We start from the raw sequence: 21,736 nt of genomic DNA on the forward strand, positions 1-21,736 counted from the left end.
AAGGCACACCTGTGCACTAATCATGGTGTCTAATCAGCATCTTGGTATGGCACACCTGTGAGGTGGGATGGATTATCTCAGCAAAGGAGAAGTGCTCACTATTACAGATTTAGACTGGTTTGTGAACAATATTTGAGAGAAATGGTGATATTGTGTATGTGGAAAAAGTTTTAGATCTTTGAGTTCATCTCATACAAAATGGGAGCAAAACCAAAAGTGTTGCGTTTATATTTTTGTTGAGTGAATTTGGGGTTACAGGCTGTTCACAAACAGACAACAGGTGAAACATAACCTCCACCCAGTTTTGTTGGCGGAGGTCATTAACACCAAAGAAAGGAGCAATGATTTGCAATGAAAAGGTAACTGCCACAAACACCTCATGAATTTCAGAGCATCAAACCTCAAGATAACAATGTGATTCAAAGTTCATTAAACAGATGGAGTAAAAGGACCAAGTCATACAAGAACTAGATTGGAAAAACAAGTAGTGTAAGAGGGAAGAGACAGAGTGAAACAGAAAGACAAACACACATTGTGACAATGTAGGTGTGACGGTTGCAAAAAGATCAACACTAGTCTGTGAACAAAGTATCTGAAGAAGTCAACCTTCTTTTGAAAATAAACCGACTCCCTGGAAATATCATTCTGGTGAGAATGTTATAATGGTGAGTGATTATGCTTCATATTCCAATTTAATTTAAACTAAAAAGTTGACTTTGTATATGTATATAAAGGAAACTAAAAATATATCCCAATCTGTGAGTACAACATTATAAACATTCTTCTCATAGTATGATCTGGAATAGAAAAGGTTCACAAAAACTAGTTATTTTTAATGTGATGTGCATTTTTTTTTACTTTTACAAATAAAGTTAATGTTAACGTGAGATGAGATCAGAGAGATGAGATGAGATTTATTTTCATTGTCATTACATGAGTGCAACAACAACTAAATTACATTTACACTCCAATTACCTCAGACAAAATACAGCAATTATTCCACAATTATTAATAGCTGAACATAATAATGGCACACATCAGAATTAAAGACAGCACATATACATTTGACATTGTTTATGTGTACTAAACTTGAAGCAGTCCGTCATCCGAATTGAGGAAAAGTGGGTGAAGGCTGCAGCAGGAGGGGCTCACGCTGCCCAGCTTGGGGGAGTTGAACGCGGCAGCAGTAAAAACCGCGCTGCCTTCGAGGTGGCAGGGAGGAAACCAGGGTGAGGGGAGTGGAGAGACATGGGGGGTAACAGGGATGGAGACAGGCGTCATGTGCAGATGAGTTAAGTTTGTGTCAGTTTCTGCCCATGTCTGCATAAAGTCTGACATTGCTAGGCAACAGCAGGCTGGGGGGGGGTAGACAGATGAGAAGGGGGAGCCAAATTCCTTCACCAAGGCCATAGATCCTTTGACCTTCAGGAGCCGATAAGGCTGCCATGCTGATGTTAGGCGGAGAGATACAGAATTCCATTTACTGCACCTCTGACTGTCTAGAGTCCAAATTTATGAAGAATTTTCTCCAGTCCTCAGCAGCATATTCCTTTGCAATGCAGCGATGTGCTCCAAGATGGTATCCATTTTGCGTTTGAGTTCAAGAATTCACGCAGGCTAAGATTACACACCACTGCCCAACTCATTAATCATGACAGACAGATGAGGGGACGAGATTCTGGTAGCAGCCGTCTTGCTAATATTCCTGTGGGTCAGGGCAGTGCACAAACCAATCAGCACCAAACATCCCACCATAAAAGCGAATAGAAATGAATCCTCAACATCTTCCACAGAGAGTGGCGCCAAGCACGCCACACTCCATTTCTCTCATGCGTCGAGAGCATATACCACTGGGTAGGTTCCATCAAGGCACACAGGATCACCCAGCCCTGATTTCCTTGTCGAAAAAATGGTGTCAATAGCATTGAGAGACCAGCTGATCAATTCCATGGTTAATCCAAATCTTAATTTGAAGTATTCACAGTCTGGTGAAGCTGGGACTTTGAAGGTCAGAGCAGAGATAGAGAACAGAAAGGAGAGGAGAGGGGAGGAATGCGACTGTCCTTGCCAGAGTCCCAAGCTGATATAATGAGAATAATAATATAATGAGAACGTAATGAGAATCTAAAATTGTCAGCAACTTTGCTTTTCTAAGTAGTACGAAATTCAGTTTATCGCATTTACAAACTCAGTGAGGATAACTGAACACTGTAGTTGTTATCAGATAGCTCAAAAGATGGCTGATTTAATTAACATATAGCAGTAAAAGGTAAAATTTGCTCTTTCATACATCATTCATTCTTGTTGTGGAAATTACTGTCTTGGGAAGACAAATTCATTTCAAGGATTTTTTTTAATTTCTAATATCACACTCGCACTCATCTTCAACCGCTTAGTCCAATTAAGGGTCGGGTGGGGGGGGGGGGGGGGGGGGGAGCCTATCCCAGCAGTTGCTTCTAATATAATAGATAAAATTTCAACTGACCCAACCAGGTTTTACTAATCTGCAAAAATATGCATTGATACCTGAAGGTTCCCTGGAAGTATTAATCTACTGTTGAGGCTTTTATTTAAAAATTAAAAATGTAATTTCATAATTTTAGTTTCAATCATCCATCCATCCATTCATTTTCTTCCACTTATCCTAGGTCGGGTCGCGGGGGCAGCAGCTCAAGCAAAGCCGCCCAGACCTCCCGATCCACACACACCTCTCCCAGCTCCTCCGGGGGAACCCCAAGGCGTTCTCAAGCCATCTGAGAGAAGTACGTAGTCCCTCCAGTGTTATCTGGAGGGACTATGTCTGCAATCATTCATGATGAAACTCTAACCTGAATATCATCACCAAAATAGTGACAGCATCAGTGTTACGACCAAATATAAAAGATAAATTTTTTTTGTAATTTGTATGCGCAACTGTAGGTGTAACAGTCTACTACAACAGCATGAGTTTCTATAATATTAGTGTCAATATTTATTCATCCTGTGCAATACAATCATATGTGACAATATTTGCTCATTTTGAAATGGATGCCTGCAACATGTTTCATAAAAGCTGGGACAGTGGTATGTTTACCACTGTGTTACATCACCTTTCCTTCTAACAACACGTAACAAGCATTTGGGAACTGAGGACACTAACTGTTGAAGCTTTGCAGGTGGAATTCTTTCCCATTCTTGCTTGATGTCCGACTTAAGTTGTTCAACAGTCCGGGTCTCCATTGTTGTATTTTGCGCTTCATAATGCGCCACACATTTTCAATGGGCGACAGGTCTGGACTGCAGGCAGGCCAGTCTAGTACCCACACTCTTGTACTACAAAGCCACATTGTTGTAACACGTGCAGAATGTGGCTTGGCACTGTCTTGCTGAAATAAGCAGGGACGGCCCTGAAAAAGACGTTGCTTGGATGGCAGCATGTGTTGCTCCAAAACCTGGATGTACCTTTCAGCATTAATAGTGCCGTCACAGATGTGTAAGTTGTCCATGCTATGGGCACTAACACAACCTCATACCATCAGAGTTGCTGGCTTTTGAACTTTGCACTGGTAACAGTCTGGATGGTCTTTTTCCTCTTTTGTCCAGAGGACACGACGCCCATGATTTCCAAAAACAATTTGAAATGTGGACTCATCAGACCACAGCACACTTTTCCACTTTGCGTCTGTCCATTTCAAATGAGCTCGGGCCCAGAGAAGGTGGCGGCATTTCTGGATGATGTTGATGTATGGCTTTCGCTTTGCATGGTAGAGTTTTAACTTGCACTTGTAGATGTAGTGACGAACTGTGTTAACTGACAATGGTTTTCTGAAGTGTTCCTGAGCCCACGCGGTAAGATCCTTTACACGATGTTGGTTTTTAATGCAGTGCTGCCTGAGGGGTCGAAGGTCACAGACATTCAATTTTTCGGTCTTGCCGCTTACATGTAGAAAGTTCTCCAGATTCTCTGACTCTTCTGACTATATTATGTACTGCAGATGATGGGATCCCTAAATTCCTTGCAATTGAACATTGAGAAACATTGTTCTTAAACTGCTGGACTATTTTTTCAAGCAGTTGTTCACAAAGTGGTGATCCTCGCCCCATCTTTGCCTGTGAATGGCTGAGCCTTTTGGGGATGCTCCTTTTATACCCGATCATGACACTCACCTGTTTCCAATTAAGCTGTTCACCTGTGGAATGTTCCAAACAGGTGTTCTTTCAGCATTCATCAACCTTACCAGTCTTTTGTTGCCCCGTCCCAACTTTTTTGAAATGCGTTGCAGGCATCCATTTCAAAATAAGCAAATATTTGCACAAAAACAATAAAGTTTATCAGTTTGAACCTTAAATATCTTGTCTTTGTGGTGTATTCAATTGAATATAGGTTGAAGAGGATTTGCAAATCATTGTATTCTGTTTTAATTGACATTTTACACAACGTCTCAAGTTCATTGGAATTGGGGTTGTACACACACACACATATACATACATACATATACATATACATATATATATATATATATATATATATATATATATATATATATATATATATATACACACACACACATATATATATTACTATCAATATTAATAATTTTACCTTATATTGTATATAGAGATTTTCAACTGCACTGTCCTGTAAAATTTTATCATATATATATATATATATTTGTTTGCACTGAAAAAGGAGAAGCTCTCGAGTCTTGTTGTACATTATGTAGAATGACAATAAAGGGCAGTAAGTAAGTAGTGATGATGAAAAATTGATGATGACGAATCTCGAAACAAGGAAAATGCACCAGCACAGAGGACAAGTGTTCACAATTAAACCCTCACAAACCAACAAAAAGAATCCTAATAGAATACAAAACAAGATACTGCATCACATCACTTTAATAAACTCATATCTTTATAAATGATGATAAGAATTATTGCAGGCCAGTATATTTTAGAGGTTTATTCCATTTTCCACAAGCTGCATAATGAAACGATGGCGTTATGAGTTTGCTTGTTTTACAAGAGCAGGAAGTTGCAGTTAAAATTTGACTGACAGAATACATCCGGCTCACATCTTCACACCAAACATTAAATCAATTTTCTTATGTGCAACAACATACTCGTGTCACTTCAGCAAATTTACCTTCCATAAAACAGCTGGTGTTTGGAGATAATTATGTATTTACTTGCACCAACAGAAGGTATGGAGAATATTCCTGCTCACTTCAAACAACCTCATTTCCTCCACATATAAGGGTGACTTGGTCATATAAAAGCTTTGGTGCAGCAAATAATTTTGAAACATGGAGATCTGGAATATGGAGATCTGGAGTGATACAACAGATAAGCCATTGTCACTTCTGCCCAACTGCACTGTGGATACCAGCTTCCACTTCACCTTCTATCAACTGTCCTACAGTGTCATCTTCCTGGTAGGTGTCACCATCAAAAGCCTGCTTCTGCGCCGACTCTGCGTATTTCTGATTACTCTGAACAATACAGCCGTCTACATGCTCAGCCTCTCAGCAGCTGATCTGTTTTTTGTGATTTCCTTACCTCTGAGAATCTACTACTACCACCAAAGAGCCATCACCTTCTCCTCAAAGACAGATGATCTATCCATATGAACTCCTGGGCCGGTATACTGTCAGCTCACATTCATCCTCAAATACATCAGCTTGTACGGTGGCGTCCTCTTCCTGGTATGCATTGCTGTAGATCGTTATTTTGCCATTGTGCACCCACTGATCTCAGCACGCCACCGGCTGCGAGTTGCACAGTTTGTAAGTGGTGGGATTTGGTGCTGGTACTTGGACTGACTGTGATTGTGCCTCTGCTGCTCCTCACCAGCATCAGTCCTGCCCACTGGACCCGTCCTCACAACACCACCGACCCGTTATCCTGACAGCCCTGGTCATAGTGCTGACACTGTTTCTGTTGCCCACTGCATTACTTAGTTACTACAAAGTGGTGAGTGTGCTACGCCAGCCGAGACATCAAATCCACAGCCGGCGCAGCTGGCATCAGAATAGTCTCACCGTCATTTACTCGGTGCTGGCGGTCTTCCTGTTGCTCTTTGTTCCCTATAACATCAACCTGCTAGGATACACCCTCACCAATGTTGTGCTGCTGACTAATTGTGGCCTAGCTAAGGCCACCAAGGCTGTGCATCTTGTGGTGCTGACACTAGCCAGCTCCAACTGCTGCCTTAACCCACTCATCTACTACTTCTCCAGCAGCATGGGGCATAAAGGAGCGGAGTGGTCCTGGATGCAGCAGAAGGTAGTAAAGCTGCGGTCCCACCGAATAATGAAGGATGAAGAAGGAGCCACGCACCCTGTTTTTTTTTGTTTCGTGAGCTATCGTGGCAGTATAGTGGCTCAGAGTGGCTCTTAGAGGCATTATCTTCAGTTAACGAGGCTCCTCTCTGAGCGTGGCGCTAATTTCAAGATGTTCAAAATTTAGCAACAACAGTGTGGCGCAGTTTGTGTTTGAGTTACTGCGACGGCTTAGAGGCATTTGCGTGGTGCTTACGAGTCTGCAAAAAGTCCATTATCCGTGCGCCTGGCACCTTCGCAGGACCTGAGAGGCTATTTTTGGAACAGCTCTCCTCTTGCGCACACAATTCCACCTGCTCTGTGCGCTGGATTAATCATTTTCTGCCAAACCTTGGATGCTGAAAACACCTCTTCTAGAATCAGCGGACTGTTTCATCTGGACGCTTTTTTTTCCTCTCTTCCTGCTCCATGTGGAATGTATTTTGAATAGCTTAAGGTAATTATTTTTAATGTTTTTTATAGCTTGATAAAACAGTCCCTTGCTGTAAAAGTATGTCTGTATGTTGATGTCTGTTGTATGTAAAAGTATGTTGATTTAATATCTTGTTAATGGATCACATGAGCTCCGTTGTGTGTGCGCACTGAGACAGTGACTCATCATCACACTTCAAATGGGCATTTAGGCAGAACGCCAGCTCACAAAAGAGTGATATTTCAGTCAATATTGGACGAACACAAAGTTAAAATTTGGGTGACTGCGTGAACGTGGATGTGTGTTTAAAGCCATGGAAGATAACTCCAGTGGAGCAGCTAAGAGCAAGAGCTGTGCGGCAACACAGGTGGAGAGTGCGCAAAAGACCGATTTTGAAGACATAACACAAAGTTAAAAGTTGTATCATGATAACTTGTAAGCTGCGGAAGAAATAAAGAAATATATATATATATATTTATATATTTTTTTTTTTTTGAAAATGATCCACAGGTGTATATAATAAAACAGCCACCTCATTCTGTATGCAGAACGGCACCGCGCGCAAAAGAGCGTTTTTGCAGAAATAAACGGACGAACACAAAGTTAAAAGTGGATTCACGTTGTAAAAATGACTGTGTTTAAAGACAAGGAAAAAATAAAGCCAGCAAGCCACGGATGGAAAGGAAGCCACTTAGAAAGAGCACAGAGGCGGCTGTCCATGAAAGGACAACAGCAGCGCGCGCAAAAGAGCGCTTTTGCAGAAATAAATGGACGAACACAAAGTTAAAAGTGGATTCACGTTGTAAAAATGATTGTGTTTAAAGCCAAGGAGAAAATAAAGCCAGCAAGCCACGGATGGAAAGGAAGCCACTTAGAAAGAGCACAGAGGCGGATGTCCATGAAAGGACAACAGCAGCGCGTGCGCAAAAGAGCGATTTTGCAGAAATAAACGGACAAACATAAAGTTTTGTGTGTTTAAAGCGCAGAAGAAAAGCCAGAGAGCCGCGGAGCCAGCGAGGAGCACAGAGGTGGCTCTCCAGGAACCCATGGTTCGAGTCTAGCTGGTCTGTGCACAGTGTCAACGCGTGTGAGTTTAAGCAGTTGCCATCTACTGGAGTTCCCTGAGGTGAAGCATTTCAATACATCGTTCCACAACACTTCCTCCACCAACATCTCTGACCACCTAATTTCCCTCAATATCACACCATGGGCAGACAGCCCTGCCCCCATTTCAGTTCTTTATTTTATTTAATATTTTACAGTATTATCTTGATAAAACAACTACAGTGTGTTTGTTGAATGACACAACTTCATGATGTTTTGACCTGAAGCTAATAATGAACGCATGTGTGGAACCTGCCTAATTTATAGATGTAATAAATAAGTAATGGAAGGATTTTCTATAGATATTCAGTTTATTCTTTGCAAATATTTGATGATGTTATTTTGCAGTAATGTTTCACACATTGACAGATTCCTCATGAAAGTTTTGTTTAAACAAACATGGGGGGGGAGTAAAACATCTTAAGTCAACATAACCCTGGCAATTTGTTATGAATTAGTGTACTTTGGTGGATTTTTAAGTACAGTGTGTTTGTGTCATTTTTTTAAAGGGATGTAATTATACACATGGTGCAGTAGGAATAAGAGAAAGGACTGACTGTTCTCCATGCGATGCTCTCCATGATGAGATGCTCGCAGGTCTCCAGATGTTTGACGATGTCTCTGCTGAGTGTTGGCTCTGCCTTAATGAAGCTCTCAATAACTTTGTAGAAGTCGAACGCGGCAAGATTGAACATATCCAGAATCCAGGGAAAACACAAGTCTGTTTCCGCCGAGTCGGTGCCACTTCCAGTGTTGTGTCCTCCAGGCTTACAACTGCTCCCTAAACACAAGAAGCAAAGAATATTACTGACACATCTCACACACCCACAAACCTCTATGTGCCTTACTGGAGATACACAATAAAGCAACATAAGAATTCCTGTCTTATTGTATCACTTGTTGTTATTTAGGCAAATTACAGGTTGCACCTCTATATGTTGCCATGACAACTTCCAAAGCGCAGGCCAGAAGTGATGTGTGGAATGTGGAATCATTGAGTAGTTTACTGGAATGGAAATCACATGACTCAAGTCAAGGGAAACACTATCACCACATATCAAAACAAACAAAAAAAGTGTGTCTGTGAACAAGTCACTGCCAAGTATCAACACACATAACCAACTATTTAATAAAACATATGAACACACCTGAAATTTTGTACAGAGAGTCTCTTCTCTTCCTGCAGAGCAAAACAATATAACAAATAACAACACAAAATGAGAGAGATGCTCAGTCAACAACGATGCTACGTGAGATGTTTTTGTTGACAGATTTCATTTTCTTCACATTTTGTTGTTATGAAGTGAAAAATACCTGTTTTAAATCCATGAACTTATTCTGCATTTGATAAAATAAAAAAACAACTGATTAAGCAACTGCAAAATAAAAATCTGTCAACAAATTCAAGGAACACAAGAATAAAATTGTTTAAAATTTTTTTAAATCACTCAAAAGCTCAAACACATACCGATTTCAGCATTGACTCCATTACTCGGTAATACAGTCTGACACCAAGCGTAAACCTCTGTGAGATCAAAGCATGCAAGTCAGACATAAAAGAGGTTAATGTCTTTAGTTACTGCTGCTCATCATCTACTTCAGAGCTTCTTCATACCTGCTTGCCAAGAACTACAAAGCGTGGACCAACTGCGTGACCAAACTTTTGGCTGAACGTCTGTCCGAGCATCTCCACACGCTTCAGCACATCCTGTGTGGGGTCAATGGTGCAATTCTGATCACAGGAAAGGAAGACAAAAAAAATGAGAGAGAAATAAAGAACTGCTCATGCAATAACAAGGCTGCATCAACCACAGTCTTTACAAACCTTTCATGTTAGGAATTTCAAACATTTTCCAGAACATTAAGTGTGTGATAATAAACACATCATATCATTACATGGACAAATATTATTCCTTATGAATATCACTTGTGAAATAACTTTAATCCACATCCATCTGGAGGAATAGTCAGTTTTGTTCACTACGGATAAACTACTCATAAAGCAGATCTGTATTTCCACCAATCTTATTTGTGGTAAAATATTTGCCTTTGAAACATAACATCACCACCAGGGGATTTAGACCAGCAAAAACAACTAAGGTGTCTAAAAAGAAAAAAAGCACATCTCCATTTTCAGACATTTTTACATGATTTAGAAACATTTTTTGTCTTTTACTGGTTAAAAATTAACATCCCGTAAAATTATCCTTGAAAAGATGATACAACTGTTATTTTCCATAAATTACTATATAAAAGTCCAATATAGGCCACCTGAGGCACCCAATGATAAAATAAAACTTCAAATCATTACAAAATTAAATTTTTTAAGAGCTAACATTTTTCTTCCCTAACTAACATCCTGCTGGTTAACTTTAAACCAGCAAATTATCAAGCTTGGATGGAACGACTCCCTGTATTTATACAACTCCAACACAATAAATCAAAGTAAAATGTTTAATTCCAAGGCTTCTGGAGACTCACTTTAAAATATGTAGCCAAGTTCATAGATGGTTGGTCCCCACTGGAAGTGAGATCACCTCTCAGCTGCTGAATGGAGTTCAAGGCAGCTCTGATGACATAAAAACAAAATTCAAACAGTTCTCAAACATTCATTCATGGATAAATATAAATTAAATAAATAAATACATAAATTAAATATTTCATGGAAGTTAATTTCCAGTGCTTTTTTCCCCATTTTGGATGCACTTACACATCCATCCATCCATTTTCTATGTCCGCTTTCTCCAGTTGAGGGTCATGGGAGGGCCTGAGCCTATCCCAGCAGACACAGGGTATGAGGCGGTGTACACCCTGGACAGGATGCCAGTCTACCACAGGCCCACATTCAGACAGATAAACACATTCACACAACCAATTCACCTAACCTGCATGTCTTTGGATGTGGGAGAAAGTTGGAGCACTTGGAGGGAACCCACGCCATCACGAGGAGAGCATGCAAACTCCATACAGAAAGGCCACAGGTGGGAAGCAATCCCACAACCTTCTTGTTGTAAAGCAACAGTGCTAAAGCTACAGTGTGTAGGATTTAGCATCCTCTAGTGGTGAGGTTGCAGATTGCATTATGCCATCACAGGTCACAAGTTTCCTTCACTTCAGATCTTTGCTTCTTTTTGCATTTTGTTGTGATGAACATAATATGTATGATCCTCCATTTCACAAAAATAAAGCTTCTCAACCTTGTTAGCCTGCGCTAGCAACCAGCAGACAATGTATAGGGGAGCAACCACTGATTTCTTTTCTTTTTCTCCAGTTTTCTAGCTAAAATCCAAAATGCAGAGCAAGAATGTCCCCATTTGCCTACTGTATCAACACGTGGTCGGCCTCCATGAGGTGGCCCGCTTCCATGTAGATATGACAGACTTATTCTAAGCTTATGGAAACACTGATTTATTGTTGCAGGTAATTAAACACTAATGCACAGATGGGTATGAATGCTATACCCCATAGTACGATGAACACCAACATACTGTAGCTTTAAATAACACGCCACAATAGGGTTAAAAGAGCTAACCAACCAAGTAACCACAAATATATTGCATTCATCTAAATATTTTCACAACAATTATGTTACACAAAGGGAAAAAAACATGACATCAAATGCATCATCTGACAGTCAGAAGCTTTCTATTCAATAAAATTATTCTGGTGGTTGAATCAGTTTTGTTCACTATTGGTAAACAACTATCTAGTAAAGAAGGTCTGTATTTACACCAGTCAAAAATAAGCAACCATTTACCTGAATTTCAGTACAATAAAGTTACATAACAACAGGAACATGGAAGACAAACAGCACGTGAAAGGTTTGCATCAAGTGTGGCTAATTATAATAATAAGAATTATAATGACACTAATAATAATAATAATGGCAGCCCAATCGACACTCAGACTCAGCACTTGTGGGTCATACTTTGTATTTCAAAGTACAGCCTCACCTCCAGGTATCCTGCCACAAACTATTTCAGTGTTGAAATCATTAGCGGACTCACCAAAACTATGAAAATCCTTGTGTAACATGTCCAGCTCATCCAGGACTTGTTTTGCAAGCCATGTCTCTTGAAGGCACAGGATGTCTCACTCTTTCAAGACTGACTCAGTCACATAACATCTGACTTTATCAGCAGCACTGTCACGCACACTGCATGATACAACCAGGATATTTGATTTTCCTCTTTATTACTCCTTTGAGGGAATCTACATTATTATTATTACTATGTTTCTGAAGCATTTTTATCCAAGGCCATCAAATATGGCCGTCGGGTATTGCAAAGTCTTTTCGTCCGTCCGTCTGTGCTCAGCATAAGTCCAGTCCTATTACTACCAAAGTCTTAAAATTGACAGGGAACATGCTTGGGACACAGACCTTGGACAAGTTCAAGGATGGCTAACCTTAACCTTTTTTAAGACATTAAAAAGTCACATTTTGTACCTAATTTTATGGTATGATCTCGCAGACATTGCTTGGTGATGTTACTTCCTGGTGTTGCTAGCTGCTAACTTTGCTTCATTCTTGGCTGGAAATAACACCTTTCTCATATATTATGTAAAAGTTAGTGCGAAATAAACACTGAAAACTGAAAATGCTGTTTTTGTAACTTGACACCTCTGGAAGGATTTACAAAACATTTAGCAGACGTTAGCGTGGTGCCGTCACTCCCAGGTTTTGCCAGCTGCTAACTTCACTTTGTTTTGGCGAGAAATAACACCTTTCTCATGTATGCACACTAATGTCTAACTTAAAGCTAACTTGCTATGGAGTTAAATTTGTCTCATTAATACCTGTAAATACATAGAGGGTGATCTCGAAATATTCCTTGATTTGCACAACTTCCGCTCTTGTCAAACGCTCATATATGCGCACACGCAAGGCCTCCTGCCGATGCCGTTAAAATGTAAATACTGTTTTTGATTGACTGATTGATAGAAGGGCTTTACTGAACATGCACAAATTGTAATTAAGACAACAGGATCTTAAAAATTAATTTAAAATTGCAAATTATAAAGAACACAATGTCATGCGGCCGAGGGTATTTTAGCATTGGGTTATATTTTTTTTAAAGGCCCATTCAATTTAAACAAAGTTAGAAAAACTATGACAAATGGGCCATAAAATAACAACAAATTTGAAACAAATTAAAATCATACACTAATTATCAACAGTACAACAGAGATTTTAAGACTGAATTTAAATGTTTGTACTTAGGTGTACGCACTAACATCCACACACAGGCTGTTCCATGAGGTGCAGTAAGGCAAAGTAGCCTACAAACTCATCGGTCAGGGTGTACAAAAAGAAAGGAGCTTTTGAACATGGACACAAGCGTGTACCCTCTTCTTGGTAGACAAAACATAAAATAATTCATCAACAGGCTACCAGGCTACCTACTAATAACTCACCTGACTGGAGTTTGGGGAGGAATGAGCACCTGATCTTCCAAAAGATTTTTCTTTGGTGTTCGCTCCACCTCTGTTCTGAATACAGAAAGAATTTTTTAAATAAAAGCATCACATAAATTCTGATGACATGCACATGAGCTTTTTTGTGTTATGCATTTATTTGAAAATCAAATACTTAAAAAACAAAATAGAAAGAACAACAACAGAAGACTGAAAGAACAAGTTACATGTTGATTTTAGGTGCAAGAGTCTCATCTCCTTCCAAAAACAGTCTTCCATCAAAGTCTCGACTCCTGAGGTAGAGTTCTTCATACTGCTGGCTGAGATCTTTCACCTGCCGGGAACATAACGGTTAAATTGTTAAAAGAGCATCACAAATTTCCAATTAGTGCACACATCAGTCAGTATTTACAAGTTTACAAATTGAGAACTAAGTGCAGCTCACATAAATGGGCAAATTGTTCTCTCGTTAACCATCTATCTATGCACTGTCTCTACTCGCTTACTCCAGTTAAGGGTTTCTCACATTATCCTCTTTCATAATGTTGTGTCATCAAACAAAGGTAAAAGAATGATTCATATTCAATTAAAAATGTACTATAATTTGAGAAACATTTATGTTTTTTCTCCTAACAGGTCAAAATTCATAGGATGACCCTAGATTTACCCTTAAAGGGCTTGTTTTGTTAAAAGCTTAAGGTCATTGGGGTTAAAGGTTAAAATTATGGTTTGTCTGTTTGTTCTTTGATATGTCCTCTGGCCAATTTCTATCAAACATGGTATGTGGATGACAGTCAATCCCAGAAGTGCCTAAAGAGGAGCTTGTTTTGTCCAAGATCTTTGAGAACAATGGTTAAAATATAATTCTCAATCCACTGTCCACCAAATTTAGAAGACCTATGTAGGTGGGTTCTAGAATTTCCCAGGAAAGATCAAATTTACCACAGGTCAATTAATGGGGTCAAGGTCATTGGAGTCAAAGGTCCAAAGGTATATTTTTCAGTCAGATTTAAACCACACTTGGCAAACATATGGTGGTAGGTTCCAGAATTGCCCAGCAAGGTCAAATTTTCCAAGGTCAATGTTGGGCTGCCTGTCTGTTGGTCTACTCCTCCCAGGTACTTCAGCTGATTTTTTTTTTAACCAAACTTGGCATGTCAAAAATGATCTTGAAATAGCCATTCTTTTGCCTCAATTTGGCAAAGGTCATGGAATTTGATTTTCATCCTGATTTGGACCAAATGTGACACATACTTGGGTTTACTCCAGAAATGCCCTTGCAAGATCATCCAGAGGTCAGTCATTTGGATGAAGGTCAAAGTCACTGGAAACAAATATCAAATTGCTGTAGCCCTTACTGTCTTCATGTCCAAAGGTACTATTACAGAGTATTCCTAAAATGTATTAACATCCATAACATTTAATTTTCAACAAATAAGGACCTTTGAGACCTCAGACTATAGTCTAACCTACAAAGCCAAATAAGATTTCTATTTTAATTTTATCTACTCTTTTCAGATGTCAGCTCAACCATGCTGAACATTTATCACCAATATAACAGCTATGTAAACAATCTGCATCAAGAGGTCAATGTAACAGTCTGGAAACACAGAGAACAATGAACAGCTGCCAGACACAGATTACAGCAAACAGGAACAAATGACTACAGAGCAACAAACAACAGAGCAGATGCTGTGACAATCGTCCTACCTGAGGACAATCTGGTGATCTTGAAAGATCTGTTGAATCAAGGAAAGCCAGGAAACTAGTCTGGTATACATTCTTCACCTGCAAATATGATTATGAATATGGATCAAATAGGCCAAAAATGCAGTGAGGAGAAAGTAAAAAGTAGGAGATGATTTACCTCCTCTGCGCTGCATCCATTCTCCTCACACAAAGTCTCCAGAAGCTGCACATCCAGCTCCGGCTCCACAGGCCGGAGTTTGGCTTTGCTTTGGTTGCGACGAGATGTTCGTGTTGGGGGGCCCTGAGCTTTGCTGATGGCTGATTCTGAAAGAAAAGTTAAAAAATAAATCAAGACTGTCACATTCATACAATAAACACTTCCAACATACAAAATATACAAATTTGAAGTTCACAGATACAGTATTTCTATAGCATGCTAAAATTTGCTGTGATACTTTAACAAATAAGGTGCATATCTTTTTAAAACCAAAAACTTTAAAAAGGCATTTGCACTACATCAATATAAAATATGCATTCATAAATATGTTTCAACATTTTTGCACTTGCCACAGGTGGTTGTACAGAGTAAACTGTTTGCATAAATTTAAAAGTATACAAGAGCACTTGCAGGCAAAGTAAATAACAGAGGTGAGGAAAGGTAAGGTGTTGATTCTGAGATGCACTGCAATGGGGATGTGGGCGATTTTGCATTAATGCAGTGACAAACTATATATATATATATATATATATATATATATAAAAAATCATCCAGACACCAATATGGATGTCTGATCCTGTCTGCACATCCCCAACTCACTTGCACTTCATCCCTAACACACACTCACGCACGCACGCACGCACGCATGCACACACACACACACACGCACACACACACGCACACACACACACACACACACACACACGTGTCAGCTTGCTTTGATGGCTACTTTGTCCCAATTCTCTGTGTGTAATGAAGCTGCCCTCCCTGAAACATCATGACCAGAATGCAGTGCAAATGTTTTCTAGTTTGCACATGAATACTGTTGTTGGAACACTGATAAAGGACTTGAAATAACAGATATGTTGCTCTGATTACAAAATCACGTGAACTGGTTCAGCTGTGTGCATGTGTACGGTCGCTGCACAAGGGCTACAGAACAGAACGAACTGCTGCATTTATTTTCAGAACGTTCTCTACTTCTCAATCAATCAACCTTGATTTATCATCAAACCACCTACAGTAGTATTCAGAATAATAGTAGTGCTATGTGACTGAAAAGATTAATCCAGGTTTTGAGTATATGTCTTATTGTTACATGGGAAACAAGGTACCAGTAGATTCAGTAGATTCTCACAAATCCAACAAGACCAAGCATTCATGATATGCACACTCTTAAGGCTATGAAATTGGGCTATTAGCAAAAAAAAGTAGAAAAGAACTTCCAGTAATGGCCGCGAACTAAACAAACGTGCGTGACCTTGCTCTGATCATTTTGTATAAAATCCTGCTGCAAACTGATTTGCTAACATAACTGTGTGCAGTTATATGAAGAGATAATGCCGACCAACCCAAAGATTACAAAAGAGAAGGGGAAAACTGTAACACAGTCAAAGCTTTCGGACTTTGGGAAACCTCCGGAGTCGAAAACTAGCAAGGATGCTACTAGCCAATTGGAGGAAGAAGCTAATGCCTCCCAAGAGGCTAGCGCTATGCCCGAAATCAATGCTGAAGCCACTGTGGTTCGTGACAGTGAACTCAAGCTCGTTAAGAATGAAATCCTGAAAGCGGTGGGAGACCTAAAATCTGAGTTTAACGACAAACTGAATGGTATCTTGAAAGTGGCAGAGGACACCACGAAACAACTGGGTGACTGCACCAAGAGGATCAGTGAGGCAGAGGTGCACGTCACCACTGTGGAGGATGAGTGCAGCACACTCAAAGGCAAGGTGGAGAAGCTGGAAAAGAGAAACCGAGTCCTGGAAGAAAAGGTGATTGACATGGAGACAAGATCACGCCTTTGCAATGCACGCCTGGTTTCTTTGCCAGAGGGGGCTGAGGGGCCGGATCCGTGTGCATTTCTCGAGAACTGGCTACCGGAGGCGCTGGATATGGCACCGCTGTGAGAGCCCTTGGTACTGGAGAGAGCACAAAGCCAAAGCGAGGGACGGAGGACCCGCCAAGACCGCTAATAATGAAGTTTCTGAACTATAAACAAAAAGTTGCTGTGATGAACGCCGCAACTTTGTACAAGAACGTCAAAGTGCGGCTCTACAATGATTTTGCCACGGAGGTGCACAAACAGAGGAGGCAGTTTGATTCGGTGCGTCAACAGCTACGGCAGATGGGACTGAGACATGGAATAAGACTGCCCGCTAAATTGCTGGTAACACACAAAGAACGTACTTTCACTTTTGACAACGCGTCACAGGTAGAAGAGTTCATTCGTAGCATTGAGGGAGAAAGCTCTCACTAGATGAGTTAGGGTACAATGTGCTACATGTTTTGCAAAGTACTGTTCAAACTTCTGTTTTATTTATTTATTCATTTTTTTATGACGGCTTATGCTTAACTGACTAATTCATAAATGTTATATTTGGATTTTGGTAAGGCAAGATTGCACATTAATGTGTTATTATTTTATTTGGCATTGAATATGGTTAACTTTCTCTAATACTTTACTTAGATTTATTTTTATGATGCCAATTTTCTACAAAAGCAGAAATTCAATATTTATGTTAGAAAGAGCAGAGGAGCTTGCTTTTTCTTTGGTATTTTTATTTATTTTTACTTCAGAATTGTGATTAATGCCACAAAGTCAAGGGGATTGATCAAGTTTAAGATCTGTCCCAAAGACAAGGAAGTTACATAAGCAGGGGGAAGAACCACTTGACGTGGGGATGGGGTTAGTTCTTACTATTAGAGTTCAGGGTGTTCATTGTATTTTTTTTTTTTTTTTTTGTAGTTCAGCAGTCAACCTTTTCATAGTCAGCCATCAAAATTAAAATGTTTATGTTTGAATGTCACAAAAATTAAAACTAAAATGTATATCGTGGAATTGTAGAGGTTTACAGAAAATAAGAAAGTTGAAACAAGTAATGAACCATCTAAAAGATTCTTGTGCAAAAATTATATTTTTACAGGAGACTCATACTATTAAGGAGGATCTCCTCAAAATAAGAAGGAGATGGTAGGGGGAGGTATATGCAGCATCTTTTAACTCACAAGCTAGGGGAGTCATGACTCTCATCCATAACTCCATTTCAAGTACCTGACGTAACTGAAGATAAATTTGTAAGGTATTTAATTGTCCAAGGTGCACTCCTTAAAACTAATTTAAATTTGGTGAATATATATGGTCCAAATACAGATGATCAAAAATTTTTTACTGATCTTTTTTTGACTCTTTCTAATCTTCCAGGGGCATATATAATTGCAGGCGAATGGAATTGCACCCTGGAACCAATTAAGGACCGATCTACTGGTGTAGATAACACCCATAGTAAAAGCAGGATAACTATCAAAAATTTTATGAATGAGCTAAATTTAATTGACATATGGAGGCATTTAAAACCCAATGATATTGTCTTCTCTTGCTATTCTGGGACACACCGAACCTTTTCTCGTATTAATTACTTTTTAATTTCAGCTTCCCTACTGTCAAAAATTGAGAACTGCTTCTACGACAGTATATTATTGTCAGATCATGGACCATGTGGAATTATTTTAATAGATGATTCTCTTGTTAAAGATCCACCAAGATGGAATCTAAGACAAAAATTGTTGTTGGATGATGACTTTCTCCAGTATATTGACAAGATAATCAAAAACTACTTTGAAGATAACACATCTGAAACAAGTGCTGTAATAAAGTGGAAGGCATTTAAAGCCGTGTTGAGAGGTCACATAATTAGTTACACCTCGTTTAAATCTAAAGAATTTCGGGAAAAGAGATTGATTCTTGAGACCAAAATAAAAATACTTGAAAACCAATTAATAAATAATAATAACACTAATGCTGAAAAAGAACTACTAACACTAAAAGCAGAATATAAAAAACTATCTGCTGATAGAGCAGCTTCTGATATTATCGGGCTTAATCAGACATTTTATGAACAGGTTGGAGAAAACAGGGTCATTGTTGGCATGGAAAATCAAACAATTAGAGACAAGGAAAGCAATCACTTCTATTATTAAGAATAACGGCGTGACTTTGACTGATCCTATAGAAATAAACCAAGAGTTCAGAGAATTCTATAAAAAGTTATATACTTCAGAGAAAGGCTCTAATTATAAAAATGTGTTTTTAGACACTTTGGAAATTCCTCAAATCCCAAAGGATTTAACTGAAAGGCTCGAAGCCAGTTTGGATGAAAAAGAAATTAGTAAGGCCATTGATGGTATGAGGGCAGGAAAAACTCCTGGGCCTGATGGAGTTCCAATAGACTTTTATAAAAAATTCAAGTCAAAATTACTCAAACCTCTGCTGGATATGTTTTTGGAAGCATTCCAATACGGAAGCCTACCAAAATCAATGACAGCAGCACTAATAACTTGACTACCCAAACCTGGTAAACCAAACAATTGTTGTGGAAATATGAAACCAATAAGTCTCCTAAATGCAGATTTAAAAATTTTATGCAAAATTCTAGCAATGCGACTCCAAGAAACATTACCTTAGGTTATACATAGGGATCAAAATGGATTTCTCTTGGGACGACAGGGGTTTCATAATGTTAGGAGGGTCCTTAATATTATTCAAGGTTTGGACAGTACTGTAGATAAGGCCCTTTTATCTTTAGATGCCGAAAAGGCCTTTGATAAGGTTGAGTGGCCTTATCTGTTTAGTGTTTTGGGACGATTCGGCTATGGAAATAATTTTCTAAAATGGGTTCAATTGCTGTATTTAAATTCTACTGCAGAAATACTAACAAATAAAAATATTGCACAGCCAATTGAAATAAAGAGGGGATGTAGACAGGGGTGCCCTCTGTCACCTCTCCTTTTCACATTGGCAATAGAACCTTTAGCCATTGCCATTAGAAAACATCCTGACATATGTGGAATACCTGTACACCAAACTGAACATAAAATAGCATTATATGCAGATGACGTTATCCTTTTTATTTCAAACATTAGTAGAACAATTCCAACAATCCTAAAATTGATAAGAGCCTTTAGTTTGGCTTCAGGTCATACCATTAATAAGAGCAAATCCTCCATCTACTTGATGAAAAAGATGCCAGTAATCCTGACTCACAGGTTTTGTCCTTTAAAGTGGTTGATAACTTTACATATTTAGGTACTGATATCAGACGCAAAATCAATCCTCTTGTTGACTCTAACTATGAGTCTTTAATGAATGACGAAATGAGTTTGATTGATCGGTGGATGACATTATCGTCTTTAATAGGAAGAATTAATGTTATAAAAATGAATATACTCCCCAAAATGTTATACCTTTTTCAGAATGTGCCACTACCCCCATCTACAGATTTTTTTACAAAGATAAACAAAATATTAATTTCATTTATTTGGAAAAAATAATAAAGCTCGAATTAGATTATTATTATTGCACCTACCATATAATCAGGGAGGTTTAAAGTGTCCAAATATAATTCTGTATTACTGGGCTATACAATTAAGATCACTCAAATTTTATTTTGAAACAAATAATGCCCCACAATGGAAAGAAATGGAATCAGAAAGCTTAGATTTACCATTGCCTCAATACCTTTACTCAGATAAGATTACTAATCTAATCAAAAAAACAAATAATCCAATAGTAAAGCATACAATAAAAGTCTGCTCTAAAGTACGTAAATACATCAATGAGCCAAGTGGGTTATCTTTATACTCTAATTTGGGGAAACAAGTATTTTATCCCTCCCTGGAAGAGCAGACAGCATTTTTAAAGATCACGAGGGCTGAAATCATTGCAGGATTTATTCATGTCGCATTCAGAATCCCTAATGTCTTTTGAGGAACTGACACATAAGTACAATATAGATCAAAAATATTTTTTTTTAATTCCTTCAACTGAGGGGTTTTATTAGAACCAACCTGGATAGCAAACTTCACAAACCTAAAAAGACATTATTAGAAAAAATTATCTCTAAAAATAGTTTTAGCAAGGGTGCAGTGTCAGAGCTATATCATTTTTTGCTTTCTAATTCAAAGGAAAACTGTAACTCTAAGCTGAGGGCATGTATTGAAGATCTTGAAATAAACATATCAATGTAAGACTGGGAATCTGCATATAACAAAGCACACAAACAATTACTTAATACTCAATTTAGACTTATCCAATACAAATGGCTTATGAGAACTTATGTAACACCAGTCAAATTGAACCGTTATAATAGTAATATATCAGATGTATGTAGTAAGTGCACTGATGCTAAAGGAACATTATTCCATTGCATGTGGTAATGTCCAGAGGTAAGACTTTTTTGGGAGGAGGTTAGAACGGCAGTAGAAATAATCATTTCCAAGAAGGTTTCAACAAATCCTGCAATGATTATTTTAGGAATTTATCCTGAAAGACATACGTTTACCAAGTACAAATCATGATTAATATGTGTTTTTTACAAGCAAAAAGAACAACTGCAATATTTTGGAAAAAGACTCATAGGCCCAAGATGATACACTGGGTAAAACAAATGCTTATCGTCTTTCCACTGGAAAAAATTACATGTATTAGGAAAGGGAAATTAAAGCTATTTGAAGATATGTGGGGCCCATTTAAGGTTTTTGCTGGTAATCTAAATATAGGAAATAATGAGGAGAAATGATTGAAAT

At 38.6% G+C, this 21,736-nt stretch overlaps 1 protein-coding gene across 2 annotated transcripts in view; it reads right to left on the reverse strand.

The window, feature by feature from the left end:
* The window catches only part of rb1 (retinoblastoma 1), a 72,824-nt gene that overhangs the window by 22,636 nt on the left and 28,452 nt on the right, over nt 1-21,736 (reverse strand). For both annotated transcript variants that reach the window (XM_034178655.1, XM_034178654.1), the window contains exons 8-17: nt 15,116-15,261; nt 14,959-15,036; nt 13,476-13,582; nt 13,249-13,323; nt 10,315-10,402; nt 9,449-9,565; nt 9,302-9,358; nt 8,982-9,013; nt 8,763-8,839; nt 8,391-8,614 (exon numbers count right to left, since the gene is read on the reverse strand). In XM_034178655.1, coding sequence (XP_034034546.1) covers nt 8,391-8,614; nt 8,763-8,839; nt 8,982-9,013; nt 9,302-9,358; nt 9,449-9,565; nt 10,315-10,402; nt 13,249-13,323; nt 13,476-13,582; nt 14,959-15,036; nt 15,116-15,261 — 1,001 coding nt within the window. The remainder of the gene's footprint in view (nt 1-8,390; nt 8,615-8,762; nt 8,840-8,981; nt 9,014-9,301; nt 9,359-9,448; nt 9,566-10,314; nt 10,403-13,248; nt 13,324-13,475; nt 13,583-14,958; nt 15,037-15,115; nt 15,262-21,736) is intronic.

The sequence above is a fragment of the Thalassophryne amazonica genome, chromosome 9 (assembly GCF_902500255.1).
Source record: "Thalassophryne amazonica chromosome 9, fThaAma1.1, whole genome shotgun sequence".
In the NCBI taxonomy this organism is placed as follows: Eukaryota; Metazoa; Chordata; class Actinopteri; order Batrachoidiformes; family Batrachoididae; genus Thalassophryne; species Thalassophryne amazonica.